Genomic DNA, 20,636 nt, shown 5'->3' with positions numbered 1-20,636 from the left:
TGTGCTTTGTCCCTGAAAACAGCTGTTCACAAATGTATGTAGTGCCAAAAAGCAGTGCCACAAGTAAGGTGTGACTGCAAAGGAAAGGCTGCTTCTTCCTGGTAAGCAGGCTGCAGGTTGGACATGCCTGATATAATGGAAATTTAAAATAGCTGTCTCTGGTTCATCAACAAAAACAAGATTTCTTATTTCCATTCCACTTCTTTGTTACAGAAAAAAATACAAGATTCAGGAACGGTTGTATCAAACATTAACTCAGCGTGGCAGTTACACTTCAGAGTTCTAGAATTCATTGCTCAGAAATTCATGATGAAGGGAGCGTATAAAGATTATACTGACTAGGATTTTTTTTTTCTTCCCAATTTTGAAGAGACCTTTGAACTCAAAGGTTAATTGCTTTTTAATTTCTATTTTTTTTTTTAAACTATGTCTAAATTGTCTTCACTGATGAGCTCAGAGCTACTGCTGCCCCCAGTAAGAGCTTATAGCTCTCAAAAGAGCTGCTTTGGGATTTCTCAGGGCTCAGAACCTGCTGTGATCATGCCCCACGCTTTAGATACTGTACTGTAGTCCAACAGGAAAGGGCAAAGTTGCTGTGTAGACATGCAGTCAGATACGCCATTAGATTTCCAATGAGATAAAGAACAATGTTGAATTGCTACAAAGGCTGCATAATGGATCATTTTAGTGACATGCTCACTTTGCTGCAACGAGCCTTGCTTTAATCCAGCCAAAGCCCACAATGGCAGCCCTGACCAACTCCAAAACATTTCCTTACCTTTCCATCTCTTTCTTTCCTCTCACCTTCAAAAGAAAGGAGCAAAGCCCTCCTGCAGCTGCCGGCAGATGGCGGCCCGAGGCAGCTGCAAACGCACAGCCTGCCTGGGTCACTGCAAGCACCTACAGTGCTGGTGGCCCTGTGGTCAGAACCATGTCATTGCCGTGCCACGTTGCTGCTCCCCACTGCAGCCTCGGCTGCTCAACCTCGCAAGGTCACCGTGTGGGTCCCTGTGGAGCTGCAGCTGTGCAATGCTGTCTGGGAGGACCGACAGCAGTGCCAAGCTCCCTGCAGTGTGTCCCTGGGATGTGCGGGAATGCAGGCAGCTGGGTGACTGGGTGGCCTGTGTCACCTCCTGATAGCCCGGCTGCTCACGGTCCTTCCTGACACGTCACAGACTGAGCAGTTGCTGTTTAGCTGCCATAAGGTTTCAGCCTGCTGTCACGAAGGATGCTCCGCAGTGATGAGTGTGTTGCTGCTCCATGCAGAAGTGCCCTGACAGCTTTTACTTGGCACTAAAAACACTTCTTGTTTCCAAGCGGCAAATCTGTGCTCTTTTTAACTCTAGAATGCACCAGCTCTCTTCCTCAGAACAGCAAAGCCTGCAGGTTCTGTTCCTGCTATTCCCCAAATCTCAGCAGTAAGGTCCCCAAAACAGCTGCAACCACACTCAATATCTAGTATTCATCACTTGGGCCTCCTGGGCCCCCATCGGTCAGATCAGGCAAAGCCATGGGCATTCAAGCTTCACAACATGAAAGGCACTGTAACAGCCTTCTGTGTCAGTGATATGACAAGGATCTCCACATGCTGACAGCAAGGGCTGCTCTGCATGGGAATGTGAGATGAAGTGAAGCAGGGAAGGAATGTACAGTTCAGTGAGAGATGGAAAAGGATTGAGAGAAACAGACTGCACCCTGCCAAGCAGGGTAAGAGAAGTGCTGCCATTGATGAGTCTACTCCTATGACACCAGCAGGTGAAGCTCTTCAGAGCCTGCTGTGCCTGTGACCTGGGCAGGACAGGATTAACAGTGTAATACAACCTCTCTAGGTTGGCAGAAAGGGCAAGATCAATATAGCTAGTGGATTAGACCTAGAATAGAAGCGCATAAAGCCTGTTTGGCTTGGCTTTCTACTTTCAAATTGCTTATGCAGCAAGTATGCCTAGAATGAGATTATTAGCAGATCTACGCATGCTAAGGGCTTGCACTGCTCCTGACAGACATCAGCACACCAACTCTTCTGAAAGAGTGGTGGTTAAAGCTGGACAGGGCCAGCAATTGGGGTGGATTCATACCAGCAGCTGTCTTGGCTTCTAGAAACAAGCCTACGTGCTTGTGCCTGGCCTGGACAACTTGATTACAGATTATAAAAAGCCTGCTGTCTTTATGCTGGATAAGGGCATTAGAAAGCAAAGCAGGATATTTAGGGTGCTCATTTGCATATCAGTGAGGCAATGCAAGGCTTAGCTGGCTTTTGCATTTGCAGAGAGATTTTCTCTGGATTCCCTGATCACATGAGCTTACACGGGTTCACCCGCAAATACTTCTCCCTTACCAACAGCAGAGCAGGACATTTCCATGGCCTGAACATGCCTTTCAGCTCTATCCAGACAGCCTCAATCCCAGCATCACTCTTGTTTCATTAAGCCCCTCTGATGCACAGCCCTGCACGCCTGCCAGATCAAATTATAAATACCAGGAATTTCAATGAGACTGGAACTATATTTGGAAAGGCTTAGCGTAAGCAGCAGCATGGGAGCTCCCCGTTCCTTTAGCATTTGTAGGTCATGTCAGATGTGATGTAATCAGAGCAGCAAGGCTTTTATATAGCTTCAGGAGTTTCATGATGCTGCTAGAGAAATGGAAATGCTATCTACATGTGGGTCTGTTTCAAACCTGAACCAATTTGAGGCACAGCCCATCCAGTCTATTCAGGACCACATTATGTCTGATGTCCATGTCTAAACCAGCATGAACTGAGCACGGAGCTGATTTGGTCTAGAAAATATCTGACATCTAGCAGCAACATCTACCACTGCAGTTCCTTGTTCTCTCTCTGTCCTGCATACAGCGCATACACAGCTCTTTGCTGTTATCTCAGAGTTCCTAGGACAGGAGTTGGCATTAATGCTGTTTTTCTTAGATGGCAGAATCGAAGAGACTAGAGGGAGAGCTGAGTTACAGGGCATTTTGCCATCTTGGCCCCAGCTCTCTCCACTAGATCTTGGTCTGCAATGTGCTACTAACAGGGAATAAAACTGATTTTGCCCTTATATTTAAGCAAGATTGCAAAAATCATAGAGCAGACATCAAGTCACACCACTGATACGGGACAACCCCAAAGGACAGGAAAGGCATAAGCTCCTCAAACCAGACAGGAAAGTGACTGCAGAGGAGCCTTAGCTGGTGAAAGGCTGCAGGGAGATAAAAGAGCAAGAAAGGGTTCAGTTGTGGGTTTCATTTACATTTCAAATAGAGGTGGGTATGGCAGATGAAGCCCTGGACAGAACATGCATGTGAAGGATTGCCTAATGTGTGCAGAGTCATGACTGTCTGTGTGACATACCTTCAGGTAACTTCCTCTCTGAAAGCAGGTACCTGTGAAAGAAGAGATACACGTAGGTAAACAATAATGAAGGTACTCAAATCTTGACGTTATAGACATGAACTCTGTATTAACCCCTTTCTCTTAATACACATTTACAATAGTTGATCTTAAAAGAAAGTTAAGGAGCAGATGCTGGAGGCATATGTGAGGCACTAGTAAGCCTCAATCCCCACATTAATTTGCCATTTCTTTTCTATGCTGGCTGCTGGGGACACAGCACAAATAAGCTCCATAAATCCAAGTCACTCTCAAACTTCTGTTGCACTAAGGGAAACTGTAGGAGGCTGCCAAAGGTTATCTTCGATAGCATTTGCTCTTACAGGTCTGTCTGCTGACCAGGAACATAGCTGACAGCTCCTGCTTGGGGACCAACTTCATTCTTTCTAACCTGTGCTGGCATTGGGACATCCAAGAATTTGCTCCAACTTGTTGCTCAGTAAGACTTTGATCTGTTCATGACTTTTACCTGGGAAATTTCTGTGACAAAAACATGTCCTTTGGAATAGAATGAGGGGACAATTTTTTTCTGCTCTGGCCCTATTCATGGTGACAGAACACCTATGCTTGCATCACCATTTGAATGCCTCCAGATTTGGCCCATCAAAAGGATGGGAGGAAGCAGGTCTCCAGCAGGTGGCACTCAGAGCTGTCCCAGACCCAGGCTTGCTCTTCCATTAGAAGAAGATATCCAAACAATGGAACATTTGCCAAAAAGAGAAAGGAAATAAAAAATAAAAAAAAAAAAAAAGGAAAGTTATTTAACCCTGTGTAATATTTAAAAAGATTGTTATCATCTTATAGTGGTGTATTAAACAAAGGACAACATGACAGTTCATGTGTAAATCAGCCAGGATAAAACATACATTATATGTAAACTGTTATGTTTCTCCAGTCACTTTCAAACTAGGATTATCTCTGGCTGTTGGTTAAGTTCAAGGAAAAGGATTAGCTACACAGGAGTAGACAAAATAGGAAGTACTGAAATATGAATAGCCAAAGCAATTCAAAGCAAAAACGAAGCCAGAATGCAGGTCATGGCGGAACTCAAACAGCAATCAGGAGACATATGCCTTAAATAGTTTTTCTTGCCAATGGTCTCCTCCAGAGCCAAAGATCAACAAGCAATACCATTTTCTGCTAAACAGTGGCCTTGTAATATTGGCTTAGCCCTCTTACACCCCACTACTCAAGTCCTACTGTACAGACCAAGATTGTCAATGTTGCTCCATAAACACTACCAGCAATTTTTCAGAGGCAAGGGAAAGGTTTAAATATCTCCATTAATGTGTGCTCTGCTCTTCTGCCAGAAGTTTCTTCCCCTCCAGCTAGAATCTGGCCACCCAAAGTGGTGATTCAGCACTCAGTAAAGCTAGCAGGGTGGGAACTTATTTTAAAATAAACTTGAAGAGAGAAAGCAGTGAGGGGTGGGAAATTTGGCGACCTATCCCAAGTCCTAGTGCCTGTTCTGGGTGTGCTGCTGCTGTACTGAGAGACTGTCAAAGCACTAACTGACAGCAAGTTAAAGGTTGTGAAGAGCTGCTCCAAGAGTGAACTAATAATCACCATTTCTGGCCACTAGAAACAGAAACAAAGAGAGATCCAGTTCAGATGGAAATGTTCCAGCAGGAGCAGGGGGCACCTTCAGCAGGGAAGGAAAGTTTAATCCAGCAGAAAATGAAGGGGCTTGTGTTTGTGTAAAGGCTCAGAGATGCACAAACTACATGGTTTGGTTAAGGAAAGGGCTTCAACACTGCAGCTAGAGAGACTTGATACTGATCTGGAAGAACAGGCACAGAGAAACTCGGATCGTTTCCTTATCCTTTTTGTCCTGAGCCAAATAGTTCAGCTCTGTGCAGAGCTCTCAGAATGGACTCCACCCAGGTGCAGAGGAATTGCACCCTTGCTCATTCCTATTTCTCAGGCTAGAGCTGGCAATGAACTGCGTGGTTGCAGAAGGAGAGAGAGAAGCAGAGGAAGAGAGAGAAAGCAACATGTTCATAAAACCAGCCAATCCTCCCCCAAATCAATCTCCTCGCTCCCATCTCCACCCTGCTGAAGCTTTCTCCATGGGACGCTTCCAAGTAGGGGAGAGGTTGCAGCTGTCTGTTGTTGCCATTTCGGGAATGCTGTTTTATAGATTGGACTTGCTGTGGTTTGGGTGAAATGAAAGAGTTTGGCATAAAATCTTGACAAGTCAAACACAAACAGGCTCTTTTTTTAGCAGTGTTTTTGTGTTTTTCTTCCAAAGAGACCTTTTATAAAAATTCTTTTCTTTTAAATATAGAGCTCATTCCCATCCACCCATCAAATCCCAAAGGGCAGCTGATTTCAAGGTACTTCTCACTGCACCCCGTCTTTTTGTAGGTTTCAGATCCACATTTGAAACCAAGTGCAACCCTCTGCAAAGAAGAGCTCCAAAATACTGTGAGACTTGTGATGGCATCCACCATTCCTGCACTGCAAGGACCATCCCTCAAGGACCAGCAGCTTTGAAAGCTACTTCTGTCTGTAGCTATCATCCAGCACAAAAACTGAAGTGGCCAACAAACCCCATTCTGCAAACTGCTGAATGGAGATAGCTCCCAAATCCTTTATTCAGCCTACTTCAATGAAAGCTGTCAGCAAAGCAAGTGGGCTAGCTCTAAAGTACAGATCCCTGATATCAGCCTGTGAAGGCAAGAAGGAATAAGTCAAGATGGAGCTGGGACCTCTGCCTCAGGGAACACAGAGCTTCTCTGGTTAGAAGCAGGACTGATGCTCAGGTGGGTGGATCACAACTTTGGTAATGTTCTCTTCAGTGAGAAATTGTTCACAGAAATCGATGACTTCACTCTCCAATTAGATCCTGGTGCCAAAGGTAAAACCCTTCACTGTGCTACACTGGATGCTGTAGAGCCCTGGGGAAATGCAGTTTTCAAGAGCACGGCAAAAGAATGGATGTCTTCAAGATACGCTGGGGCTCCGTTTAGGATCCTAACCTCTAATCTGCCCAATTAATCTGATGAAACAGATGTGAAAGAGGAAGAACAGTTAGTCTCCAAGGAATCACCAAGACATTAGAGGGATATACTTGCCAGATGTTGAATGTTTACTATCTGGAACGCCTCCTCCCTCCCTAACTGGACTTTCTGGCTGCCTTTCCATGCACCCTGAGCTACACCACGTAACAACATGCAGCTTTTTAAACTCTATTCAGACACTCTGTACTCACGTGGATCACAGTGGTAAAAGATGGTTCCATCATTCAGAAAAAAAATAGTGGCGATTCAGAGATTTTCCAGTTGACAGAGCTTCTCTTTGGCTCTGTGCTTAGGTCCCTGCACTGGGAGAAGAATGTGCAGTGTCACTGCTCCAGTCATGCTGCTAGCAGTGTAGTGACACTGGGAAGGACATTCCTTGAGGCTGTTTCTTCAGAAAAAAAACCCCAACAACTTCTTGGTGGAAGGGAATCCCTGCTGACTACCAACAATGCAGTGCCCTGTGTGCAACCTTACCCTAATGGCTCTCACCACCCCAGTGCCCTTCCACGTTCCTGAATGAGCTTAGTCAAATTAAGGAATGAGATGAAATCTAGGAGGAAATACCCAGCAAGATACCAAAGTGATGTATACCAGGCATGGGGCAGTCATCTGAGGGGAAAGAACAGAAACTTAGAGGATAAAAAACAGGACATTTCTTTCTTGACCTTAAGGACAGAGTCTGGGTCCAACCACAGCTACCATTCACAAATTCTCCCATCGCTTAGGACATTTGAGACAGTTAAAACAGAATACCAGAAGTGAGCTGGGCTGTTAAAGGACAGACTGAAACATAAGATAATGCACCCTGTTGTTTCTCCAATCCTCTTTATTTTGCAGGAACCCTACAACTCTGTTAGGGCCTAAAGAATCCCAACCATACACATCAACGACACAAAAAAATCCTTTTCCAAGGTGGAACAAATAATAGTTGGTTTGGAAGAAGGATTTACTGGGAGAAAGCAAGGGAAATAAGATTGTAATCTGCTTTGAAAACATAAATGAGATGTCACTCATTTGAAATACATGGGCTACAGATGCTTAAAAGGAGTGAGGGATCAGAGTCCTATTCTAGCCCTGCACTGTACAAAGACCTGCAATAAAAATGGTAGATGGGAACCCATACACTATCATCAAGCTAATTATCATAGAAACAGCTTGCTTCTTGTTCAACATGTTCTTACAGACCTGAACTTAGAAAATCAATACAAGCACAACTGTGCTTTGTAGAGATGTAATCCAGTAGACAGCTTTTGAAATCAGTACCTACCAAATATGGCTGGACAATGGCCATCACTGTTTTGATACACTTATTTGAAATTGGCATTTAAGTTTTTAATTTAACTGGCATAATTCAGATCTCCTCTTTGAGGAAACCCTGGTGCAATCCACCCTCACAGTGCTGTGTACCATGGCTGGCATTCATAAATGGGGCACTCAGAAGTCAAGCTGTGACATGTAAGTGCAAAAGGCATTGGTGGCACTCAAGCTGCATCACAATCAACTCAAGAGAGATACAGCATTAAGCTCCCAAATATCATTTCTGCAGCAATATCACAGTCCCATTTACAACCTACCACTGAGCTGATGGATGTTAAGAAACATCCTGAAAGACTGAGAGGTGTTTTTCTAAACTGAACTGATGAGAATAGGCTCAGCTAATGATTCTTTGATGTAGCTTTTTATATGGCATCGTTGATATAAGTTTTATGGATGCAGTTGCTATAACAACATAATGCATGGTTAAATATAGTAGCTCCTATTTTCCACTCAGTTTGCTCTGCCCTAAGCAGACAAGGACTATTCTTTTCTGTTCTAGTTGGGATGAAATGGATTTGATTGCTCACTGAAGAAAACAAATGTTACAGTCCTTCCTCCCCCTCACAGCGGCCATTTCTCCCCACCTTAAGCAAGCAAATAACAAAATCAACAGCCCTCGGTTTGCTAGGCAAGAAGGCTTGTATAAAAATCAAAATGCAAGATGACTCATGCAAAGCTAGAACTCCTTGATACTACATGTGATCTCAGTGCAAACACTGTCATTTCAAAGTGCAGGAAAGAGGTTCTCAGATATTCCTGTCACGTATTATTTACCATGGTTATTATTGTAGTGCTTTAGTGACTGACCAAATACTAAGAAAGGGAATTAAGTGACCTTGATGTCACTTGAGACCTGTTCATTCTTGTGAATGTGTGTACAGGGTCCAGTCTTGGCCACAGGGAAAGCTCCTACTTTGAGGATAAAGGAGAATTATGTCCAAATCCAGGCCACAGGGAAAGAAATAGAGCTAAAGAAAATTGCATTCAATTCCCTCTTCTTTGCTATGGAGTTGGTTTCGGGGCTTTTTTGTTTGTTTTTTTTGTTTGTTTGTTTCTTTTGATGATTTTTGATTTTTTTCCAATCTGGAAAGCAGAACTGAAATACTCCCAGGGGAGATCAAAAATCAAACAGCAATTTGTGTTTCTCCCCCATCCTATTCCTGGGTGGTTTTGGTTGTTTTTTTTTTTTTCCCTTAGTATTTTTCCCTTGCAAAAGAAGAAACCCACTCTCAAACCTTGGCATTTCACAGATCTGAAGGCTAGGTATACAACAGCATCTAGACTCCTTGCAGGGTGTCACAAGGATATTTGGTGTAAGTGGAAGGAACATTGTTTCTAAATATCTTCTGCTCTTCTGAGCGTAACTTCTGTCCCAGATCCTAGAAAGGTTATTTACATTCTTAGCAGATAATGCTGAGCTATGATCATTTCCTGAACTGTTGTGCTTCTTGCAGCTGTTTAATAATTTGTATCTCCTGAAGCAAGGAGCTGTGGAATGGATCACATGCCCTGTCGTACCTCTGCTCTTGCAGCAAGCAACCTCTCAGTGGGCATAAGGTCAGTCTCCCAAACAGCTGAGTGTTGCTTTATCAGCCTTCTGCTTCACCTTTCCCACTTGCTGTCATAGTGGAGGCAGAGTCCTGCAGACCTCATTTAAAGATGGCTAATAAATAACCGCATTCCACATGATACCTAGAGAAGAGAGTTAATTTGTCTTTTTGCTGCCATGCAGCACGCAGGCCCTGGGGGCAGCAACCTCTGCTCTGCAAAGCCCTGCTAGCAGGGGGTATTGTGAGAAGCCCCACATATGCTCCTGGTGCTGCCTGCACTAGCCAGCATATAAGAACTCGCCAGGGCACTGAAAATCAGGAGTGGTACGGTCACGCTCTACTTCCTCCATGACACAAACTGAAAAATAATGAGAGCAAGCAAGACACTAAAAATAAAATTAACCTTTCAGTGACCACAGCATCACTCCTGGCACACACAGATGACTGAGTTGCCACGCTTATTTTTGCTGATTCAGGACCAGAAAAGAGATGAGACACAAAGTGGTCCTTAATTAATGAGAGATGCTTATATATTCTGAAACAAGTGAGACCACCTCATCAGCTCAGGGCAATATTCTACTTAGGCTAAGGACTAATGCAAAGATCTGGGCTCAAGGGGCCTCCAGATAAAGAATAGTTCTCAGGAAGTTACTCTGAGACAAGAAAAAGGTTAACAATTCCCTGTGCATATGTAAGAAACCTACAGTGCAAAGGTGGTAAAGTGATTTCTGTACAGGTACAAAGTGACACAAAAGCAGAATCAGGATAATAGTTGCTACAGCTGCTACCTTGTTTTCCCTATATTTCTTCAGGACACAGGGGGATATCTAACAGTCTGTCTTCCATTTCTATTTGCAAGCCCTATGGCAAACTGTCTGAGGGTCCAGGTAGCTGGAAGCTCTCTGCAAACTCTCTGCAAATGTGTAAGCATCAGCCATCAACCTCTGTCCTTTGCTCACCCCTCAAGCAACATTGTGCTGGAAAGCATCTCACCACTTAGTCCAAACAAATGCACTGTTTACTTTAACTTCACTTCCCTTCTTTCTGTTAAGATATTTCAGAAGATCTTGGGAAAAGCCACGATCTCCCCTAACACTGAGTTCCAGCCATGAGATAGGATCAAAGATTCTCAGCATCTTCCCAGAGGAGCTCAGTAGGTCCCAGTATGGGATGTGTGGCTCTGTAGCTTTCTTCAAGCAAGTAAGAAAGGAAAATGACTATGATGTTGGAGATGCAGAGTTACTTGAATTGCACAGATGATTCAGAAAACAAATGGGTGCTAAAGATACAAGATAACTTGCTTGTATCTTCTGTATTTTGGCAAAGAGTTCTTCTCATGCCTGGAAAAGACAGGGACAGCTCTAAGGGAAATCACTCTAGGACACAATGAATCTGAATGAGCAGTTAAAATAAAATATGGTTAGCTGCCTTGCCAGGAAAAAATTGGGTGATTTTTGTCTAGCATCCTTCCTACATCACAACACAGAATTTAAAGAATAAAGTGATAAAGCAATGAACTGACTTGGGAAGATCAGTAAATAGGAACAGCTTTAGTGAAAGAGCAATATCCTTTGCCCAGAGTAGTAAATTCAGATAATCAGATGGCATAGCAAACATCCTCTTGAACAATGGTGCAGGCCTCTCCAAAATTCCACTACCACCAGCTCATGCATCTATTCACATACTCACCTCAAACCAGAAACGCAACGATCTGTGGCACACTTCAGTGCAAGTGCATTCACTACACTGCACTAAGAGTAAGAATGCATCACTGCTCTGAGATCAAGAATGAGAAGAGCAAAAGAGGCCTCAGTGAAAGGAAGACCAGCAAAGCACCAGCAGGTGGAATAATAAAGGGTGCTGTGCGTCATTTACAACACTGTAGGCACTCCTCTAAATAGCATCACATCCCATGGCCTGGCACACAGGTATGAGCAAAGTTAATACTGCTCTTGGCTCTAGCTGGCAATTAACTGCTTACACACAAACACCACGTTCACTCTGTAACACTACAGGGAGGCATCCGACAAAGCACGCAGAACACTGTACCTTAAAGCAGTGTAGAGAGCAATGTGGTTAGCATGACCACTCACTCCTCCCGCATCAAAAGTTACCACCTGCAAAATAAAACCACAGAGCAGTAAACATTTTGAAGAATAAAGAGACAATGCAATAACCAGCTTTGACATCTAAGGCAGCGCTGTCCCAGCCCACTGTCTCCAAAGAGTTGTTTTTGTGTTGCACAATGTAGCCTTTGTGCGTGAACTCAAGTTACAGAAACACAACTAAACAAATAAGTGAGGACACTCTGGAACTAACCAACTATACAGTCTAATAGCTTAAACAAGGGAGAAACGATAAGTATCATGTTCCCAATGGCAGGATGCTCCTGTTACTTATTATGTAGCCAAAAGGTTACTTTCAGAGTAATCTCATGCAAACTTGTTCTTGTCCCAAGTAGTCCAGCTCTATGAATCACTCTCTCCTGAATCTGAGAACATACCAGAATGCCTGTGAACTGCAGGGTGAGACTATAAGCTCGCTGTGCTGTGATTCAGGACAGATTGCTCTAATAAGAGCAACACAATTGTGCATTACTGTCCTGATTGTAATGAGACTTCATCACACAACAGCAATAGTTGATAATCTGATATGAGAATAAACCTTTTTAAGGAATCAGTTGACTGCCTTCTTTGTATAGCCAAGTCAGGCTGTCAGCTGAATGAGAAGAGCATGTTGTTTTTTTGCTTCTCTACAGGGAGAAATGAGGACTTTTTAATGCAGAGATAACATCTGAAAGTAGCATTAACAAGTTGCCATCCAAAGCATGGAATACCCTTGGCTCCCAGTCCTCAGAGCCACTCAATAACATACTGGGGCAAAGCATCCACCCTAAGTGCTCATCCTGCACAGTACTGTGAAGTAGGTATCAAAAGATTCCTGCTACCAATCTGGAAGACAAAGTGGCAGCACAAAGTGTAGGGCAGACAGGGTATATATGCTGGTACTGGTATGGTTTCCATATGGTGAAAGTGACAGCCCTTCAACAGCATTGTTAGGCTTCCACACTGAAAGAGACCAAGCAGCAGTTCTTCACAGCTCCTTTCTCCATGACCAGGAAGGAATCAAACTCCCTACATTTCAACAGATATTTGCTTCTTTGCCAGCCCGTTCTTTCTCGAGGGAAAAAAAATGTTACCGCCTTGCTTACTCACCACAGCTCCCTCCTCAACATCTATTTTCTAAGCAAGGCTTGAACTACTGGGTTAATGATCAAGGGAAGATCAAAAGCCACCCTGCCCATCCTGCAACTTTCTACTCCACCCTCCAACAGAAGAGGCCCTTTCACACATAGGAGATACTGTGTAAAGGACAGGAAACAGAGACAGTGAAAAATACTTCAAATCCCACAAATCCCACAGGCTCCAGGCAAACCTGCTAACAAGCCCATGCATCTAGCACAAGCCCACAGACAGACCCCCTGCTTTGCCCAATGGCTGTAATTGTGTTGCCACCAAGTAGCAGGTGTCTTCTGATTTGGCTGTTCTTACTGTACATCAGCACTACTTGACAGTCTGTCTGCAGGGACTGCATGGCCTGGAATGGTGCTCAGCTCTCCCTAAGATTATCAGCTTTTCAAGTAGCTCATCTGGGAAAGATGTTACTGAATTCTGTACAGCTTGAGGAACCAGCACAGCACTCTGTGCTCTACAGATAAGAAATAGTGCGCTCTGAACTCATCTCTACCTATAGTGGAGCTCTCCTGACATGACAACGTGTCCCACTCACTACAGGCAGAATAAATTCCTGAGCAGGTGATTAACAGTGAGAGTCTGATAAGGATTGGATTGGACTCTCACTTAACCTTTTAACCATACAGGGACAGAGCAAGCTTTGTCTCTTCTACCTGATAATTTATGTTTATGTAACCTGTATAAATAAAACGTCTTCAAGATTACCACCCTGCTGTAAAATGTGGTTGAAATCAGCCAATGGGCTCTAAAGTCTTTTGAAACATGCACATGCACACACACAAATTGCATTATACTTGTTTCCTTGGGAAACCAAACTATAAACTCAAGGCAAGCCAAAACACACATTTTCCTTTCTATAGCGAGCACAAAAGAACAAACTAGAAGACCAAGATAAGAGGCTACAGTGAGCAGATTAAATAAGCTAATCACTATTTTGACAAAACTGGCTCAGGCCAACTATGGGAGCATAAAGCTGGGTTAGGAAATGTTCTTGACATGGAAATTATCTGCACAGAAACACCTTTGGAGGTTTTCCTTCTCCACATCTGTTCTGAAATAGAAGTTGCTGCTCTTCATATTGCTGTGGTTATGTAACATGTGAACCAAGTAAAGAGATTGCACGGAGTTCACTTTAAATTGATACTGTCTAATTTACTGTTAGCACAATTGCAACCTAATAGGCTGTGTCTCTTCAACTGCAGAAATCTGTAAACATAACTCCCATGGTACCTGCACACTGACCTGGTCACAGCAGCATTCACCTGATCTGCAGATAGGTCATCTTTGTCCTCAAAGATCCTTCAGGCTGACTGTGACACATTGGTGGTGCCCCCTATCCAGTATGTAGCTTCTAGGTCTGGGTTCTAAAACAGAGCACTGATTCCACAGCATCACTGTGGTGCTCATGGCTTATAGCAGGCAGCAATCACATGTAAATATATTCCTCAAGCTTCAGGGATTAATTTCATTGATGAAAAAATCTGAACTTCTTTCTCACATGACGAAGATATTTTCACATGGGAGCATTTCCTTCCTCCACATGGTGCAGCTAGCTCGCTTCCTTCAAACACATAACCTGAACCAGGCAGATGATGAAATCAAGCAAACCATCAGGGCAGGATGAAGAAACCGGAACATCTTGAAACCCTGGGTTAAAAACAGGCTTAGCCAGTCCTGGGAGCAAAAGGGTAGGATAGGAAATACACTTGATGTGGAAATTATTGCTCAATGAAATCTTCAGGGCAAGAGGGAGTTCCCTCCCCACACCTGTTCTGAAATGGGAGCTGCTGCTGTTGGTGTTGCTGGGTTTTCTTTTGGGTGACCTTGGTATTTAGGAAATCAAGCTTTCACTAATGGAAACCAGGGCAGCAGCCAAGACAAACAGATCCAGAAATCCCATCCAGAGTGGGGAGAGCACAGAGGAAATTACTTAGTTACAAGCAGAAAATTCCTGAGAAGTCTGGAGTCCATGCTCCCTCTACATGCTGTGTGTGCTGCAGAAGCTGTGCGTCTCCCTCACTCTCTCTGGCATTGTACAGTGATTCAGAGCATACATACCTACTCAAGTACACTGCTGTAGACAGAAACATCTTCGCTTTTTAAGAAAGACCATCCCATGAAGTGCTACAGCAAGAACCTCCATTCTAATAGCATCATTTCATAGGCCCAAGGGTCTGGCTATCCAGACTGATTTGGAGCTGAGCAAAGACAATGGGACTCTTCTGCAAACAGCTGAATGGATAATGTTTCCAGCAGTCTATGGTGGAAGGCATCTTCTAATCTCTTATTGCTGAATTCTGGTCTTGGCACTGCAGCTGCCCTGCTCACAGTCTGAATGTCACCTTGTAATCCAAGCTTTGCTGTCACCAAACCTGCAATCCTGAAGAGGAGAATTTCATAATCTGGGGCTGCATGGGGCCCACACAATACTATGCAACTTCATTTTTTTTTTATATGCCAAATACTTTCTAATCAGGATCAAGACTATCCTTGGCTGCTCCCCCAGCACCACTGGCTTTTGCTTACAAATCCAGCAGGCAGGAAATAATTTCCCAAGTCTATAAATTAGTTTTGGATTTGAGCACACCAACTGTTAATTTCTGTGCCTGCTCTATTTAGCGTGGAGCTTGGATGAAACATGTCCCTGTAGCTCTCAACAAGATTGAGTTACTCTTGGACTTCCATGGCAATTGTGGAAATGAGTAACAATGCAATGGAACAAAACTGTGCTTAACACGGTGCCTTGCAATCTTTCAGACCTGCTGGAATTGCAGCATGCTTCTCCACTACCAGGTGACACATGTTCTGTAAATAAAAAAATACCATTTTCTGTGATAAGACTACAGGGAAAACCGGAGACATTTTTCCCACAGGGACAGTAAAGACAATATATGTCTTCCAATCACGTTAACTTCAGTGAATTAGCTGGATGTGCTTGAAACTCTGTTAACTTACATTTTGATTAAGCTCTTTTAACACGTTAAGCTAATCCTATCAGTTTCACCATTACTGAAACAGACTCAGTTTACCTTTCAAGACAAGGCTACTGTCTGAGGACAGCAGAGATGAGCACAGACTGGCAAACACACAGCAAGTTTGCAATTCCAAAATGCTGGAAGTTGGACAAAGGCAATTTGGTGCTTGCTTTCTGTTGTTGGCAAACTAGGTCTGCTCTTTCCTGAAAGGTATTACAGCAGATATTTGAGACCATGTGATTACCTGTGACACTGAAAATAATGCAAGTTCAGGGGGCAGTTCATGACCACCGTTCCCATGAAGATGCTTCAGTGGCCACTGATGCTGCCGACATTCTGCTAGAATCATTTGTCCTCATTGCTGCTGAAGGAACTGCTAAGGGGAATGCAACAGGTCCTGCCACAGCACTCTTCATTACTACAGCTACACCCTATAATACCAGCAGCACAGCAGGGCAAGCACTAGTGGTTGTGCATGCTTCTTGCTTCCCAATTCCCCACACTTGATTTTTCAGCTCACGCTACGTTAGTGCCAGACTCTTGCTTCCCCAGAAAGAACAGCTTGAGTTTAATTTCCTCTGAGGCAAAGATCTAACCCTCTCTAACCATCTATAGAAAGTTCTGGTGTTCTCAGAGTTTCTACTGGGATTGCAGTGCACTTGTCCCAGTGCCCAGGAGAGTCACAAAAACGCAATACAAATCCTGTTGTCTTAGGAGCTTTCAGATTAGATTAAAACCTATCTATTCACGGATCAAAAGGCACAAAAGGACTGCACGAACACTGGATTTGTCTCTGTGCACAGCAATATATTCCATGGAAAATTAGCCACAGAATCAATACAATTGGATACATGTTGCTGTTTTGCATGCTCAGGGGACTTTCATGCTGCAGGAGCTGCGGCTTCTTGTTTTGCACACTGCTGAAACACTTCAGAGTTTTTTTGTGATTTTGCTGCTAATCAGTGTGTGACAATAACATGTGTGATCACAGCAACGGTCAACAGAAAAGAACAGAGCACAGTTTTCTATGTTTTCTTTTCCTATTTGATGGAAAGAACTCTATTTCTAGGAACTCTGGTTTAATAACCTTCAATCCTGCCCTCACTAATCTAGCCTTCTAACATGCCTGCCAATGTCCTTCAAACCTAAGCCTAAACCAATGCCTAAATCCCAATCAGGCCCTTTTTAGCAATAAAACTTAGCAACACGGGAAAAACAATTGTTTTAAAATATAAGAAACATTTGAGGAGTTACTAAAACAAAACCTCTCCACTGTTTTATTTCCCAATGAGAAGCCAAGAAAGATCTCCAGATAGGAGTGGCCTAGAACAGTAGCTCAAAAGCGCTGCCTATGTGGTAGAAAGTTTCACATTACCAGGTTGATGTTGTTGGCTTCTATATGCTTCAGCACGAAGGAGGCAAGGAGCCGTGCGTCCCATTCAACAGAAGGATTGTCTGGAAGATCCCTAAAAATGACAAGTGCAATTAGTCACTTCAATCCTGAAAAACGTTGTAAGAACCATGTCAGAAAAGAGACTGAAATCAAGATATATTTATTTACCACTTAAAACCACTGAAACCTTAGAGTCTTAGAAGTCTATATATTGGGAAGTGGAGGAGGGGAAAACAAGGCTGGAAGGGAAACAGCAGTTCCAACACCCTCCTTTGCCAAGCTCTCCTTTTCTTCTGACCTCTATGGCAGACTTCCTGGCTGCTCTATTTCAAGCAGCACCTATTTTGTCCCATGATTCTTGTTCTCTATTTGTCCCAGTCAAATTCCTCTCTCTATACATAAAGAAATAACTATCAAATACTTATTTAAAAGCTCTTTTAAAACTCATTTTCCCAAAAGGCTTTCTAATTGTTATCTACTGGTGAATTACATACAAAAAATAGCCTACTCTCATTTACAGAGGACTAAACCATTAACCTCAACCAAAGGACAACATAGTTATAATTATATTGCGAGGATTTGATAGCAGTTCATCTGTTTTTTTTAACTGCTTTGCATACTAACTCATCTGTGACAGAGTGCTTTCCCTAGGTATTTCAGATTGCAAGCTCCTACAGACAGGGACTGTGATCCAAATGCAAAATAACATCAGGAAGCCAATAGAATTATTCCATATTTACACAACTACCAGCTGAATTTGACCTCTCAGTAATTACGTATGAATGATGCCAAAAAAAAACATTGCTTGCAAAGTTAAAAAGGTTATTTGTAACAACAGCAAAACATGCAGCTGTTGAATACCAATGATGACACGTTCAACTGGTCCTTTGCTCAGACCTCCTCCGTCCTCCGATAGTGTGATAATTGCTATGAGGTGGTTGAGCAGAAAAGCAGCTTCACAGCCTTTTCACAGACACACAGGTTTCAGCTCTGACTGATCCAGCTGCGTGCTGCTGGGAGCAGGGGAGCCACTTCCCAACACTCCTCATGCCTCACTGACTCCCAAGACAGAAGGGCTGCAACACCTGCAGCAAAACAGGACAGCGTCTCCCTGGCTCATTCTCAGCCCTGGTCTTCATGAGAGATCTCCTGGCCACAAATCTTCCCACTGCTGTAAATAGCAGTTGCAGTAGAAGGAGGAACCTCAAGCACAAACTGAGCGTTAGCACATTAACCATCCTATTTCATAGCTCTGTTCAGCACAGGCCAAAATGACGTGCTGTTAGAAACCACAACAATAAAAAAAGGCATTTCTATATAATACACATTCTAGTCATGCTCCCTGGGTTGACATTACTGACAACAGAAATTTTTGTTTGCCAGTCCCTGTTGTACAGACAGCATCTTTGCCTGATGTACAAAAGGCATTTGATTTTCATCACAGAAAAGATCCTTCAGTACATCTGCTGGCTGTCCATCCAGTTAACAAACCTGCAAGTAATCTGCTCAAGACAAAAACTTTCCCATCTTCTGGTCGAAGATGAAGCAGCCCTGAAGGTATTACAAGTCCCACCACAATGCAGCAACCTTTATATTGAGCACATTTCTAAAACGTGCTTCAAAGTATCCCAAGAACCCAAGAACATGCACAGTGAGAGGAGTCTAAGAGTGCCTCAGCTGTTTGAATGGCACCTTTGAGGTTATGTCAAGGCTTAATCTGATAATATTGGAGTGGTAAATTAGTCTAAATGGATTCTCCGCTGGCCACATAGAATGCAAATACCGTTGCCTGTTTTGGACAGTGGACAAATGGAGCTGTGGAGGAAGTCCCATTAAAGTAGGAGTGCTCCAACAGCAAGAGGTCAGGAAAAAAAAAAACATAGGGCTTGGTATTTACAGTGTCCAGGAGGCTCCTGGTGTCATATCTGCTGCACTTTATTGGGATGTCTCCAAAATGCTGCCGGGTAGTGGAGCAGGTTTTAACTAGTTCAGACAGATAAAGATCCTCCTCCTTCAATGGAAATGAACTGCTGGAGGCAAGGGTTTAAAATCCCTGGAAACAAAACAATCTGAAGGCACGAGCAAATTAACTCAGTGAACACCAAAGTGATTAGATGGGAATGTTCTCCAAGAAAAAAATCTACTTCTACCCACTTACTGCTGCTCATTCACTCCCAGTAAGAAAAAAAAGCTTTTTCCCTGTATGTCATTCATTGAGCACCAAAGATAGAGAAGCAAAATTATAACTCTTTAATAGCTGTGATGGCCCACTGAGACATCCTTAGCTCATTCAGCAAACATGAGAAGTGACACACAAATTAAATGACGTGCCCGAAGTCACCCAGAGAAATCAGCAGTAGAACTACCAACACATCAACCTGAATCACTTCAGGATTATTATTACTAGTGTTTGCTAAGAGTTTAATACTTTGTGCAGTCACCACGATCGTACAGACCGTGCTGCAAGCATGAGATCAATGGCTTTCTGCCTGTGCTCTGGAAATAGTAACAGTCCAGCCCACATAAGGATGAAACACAACAAAGAAAACCAAGTTCATACAGCCTGTACGTACACACGAGATGTTCTTACAGGAGGCCTCTGCGCAGTAGAAGCATACAAACTTCAAAAACTGCCATGCTTCAGTACAACACATTCTTCATTCCTAATACTCTACATCAGCGCTCAGCAAATTTGAAAGGTCCACTGACTTCCTGGACTATTCAAGTTGCGTTTGTTACGTTTTTTACTTTTAGGGCTTAGTATGAGAAACACTCAGCATTTCAACAGTTAATTCCACACTGCCTTTCTGGCTAAGGCTGATGATGCCCCTGAGCTCAAGGTCGAAGGGCTGAGATAAAGGACTATAAAGGAGTGAAAACTAGCACATTCCCTGGAGCAGACTGGAGCTTGTCCCAGGAAGAACCATTCCCCATGCTCTCTCTCCCTGTCCTCTGCCCCAGAGAGCTCCTTGCTGCTGCTGTCAGTCACTGAAACAGACCAAGATATAAATCCTGCACTGGAGAGCCCTCCCAGGTCGCTGCTGGAGAGTGCCAGTGAGAGAGGTGAAGAGCTTTGGTCACTTGGCCTCATTTCCACCAACCTATACAGCCTGGAAGTGATCTTTATGGGCATTCCATGTGACTGACGACAAGCACAGGTGGCCAACAGGGAAAAATAGAGAGATGCATAGAAGAGGTAAAAAAATATTTTTAATGAAATGAGGTTTCTCTCCAGAAATGTTTTATCAGCTGTTTTCAGTGAAAATTGTGCTGTGCACTGTACAGGGGAATTTACAGCTGTGCCGAGGGATCTATAGACTGAATGGAGAGAGAAATAGAGAATTATTCTGCAGTTGCAGCCAGATAGTGCTGGTTTCTGCTGATTTCAGCAGACCCAGATACAGGAAACACTGTACCTCTGAAAACAAGGTGCATTCTACCTTTATCCATCCAAGGCAATGCCACCATCAGTAGGGGGAACCAGACAAGACCTGCTGTTTTCTCCCTCACCTCCTTTCTTCCTCCTTGCCAAACTAGGCTGGCAGAGTGGGCGCTGGTATCTGCAGTCCCCTTCCCAAAGGTCTGCATAGGAAACACAATGCAGAGGGAGGCACAACAAATCATGTGAGCAAGTTAAAGCAACATTCAACCTTGAGCAGATCTCGCCCAGCAGCCTTACAGCTGGCTGAATGAAAGCAATGTTAAAAATCTCTGCTCGATGCCAGCTCCCCTCCAGGCC

The 20,636-nt window shown here is 43.5% G+C and overlaps 1 protein-coding gene across 2 annotated transcripts in view; it reads right to left on the bottom strand.

The window, feature by feature from the left end:
- Positions 1–20,636, bottom strand: part of PIGL (phosphatidylinositol glycan anchor biosynthesis class L) — a 56,260-nt gene that overhangs the window by 1,348 nt on the left and 34,276 nt on the right. For both annotated transcript variants that reach the window (XM_042879890.1, XM_042879889.1), the window contains 3 exons: positions 16,880–16,970; positions 11,325–11,392; positions 3,347–3,378 (listed from right to left, as the gene is read on the bottom strand). In XM_042879890.1, coding sequence (XP_042735824.1) covers positions 3,347–3,378; positions 11,325–11,392; positions 16,880–16,970 — 191 coding nt within the window. The remainder of the gene's footprint in view (positions 1–3,346; positions 3,379–11,324; positions 11,393–16,879; positions 16,971–20,636) is intronic.

This window comes from Lagopus leucura, unplaced genomic scaffold, assembly GCF_019238085.1.
Source record: "Lagopus leucura isolate 7727_CA_CO unplaced genomic scaffold, USGS_WTPT01 Super-Scaffold_100024, whole genome shotgun sequence".
NCBI lineage: Eukaryota > Metazoa > Chordata > Aves > Galliformes > Phasianidae > Lagopus > Lagopus leucura.
This window is presented reverse-complemented; position numbering and strand designations above follow the sequence as displayed.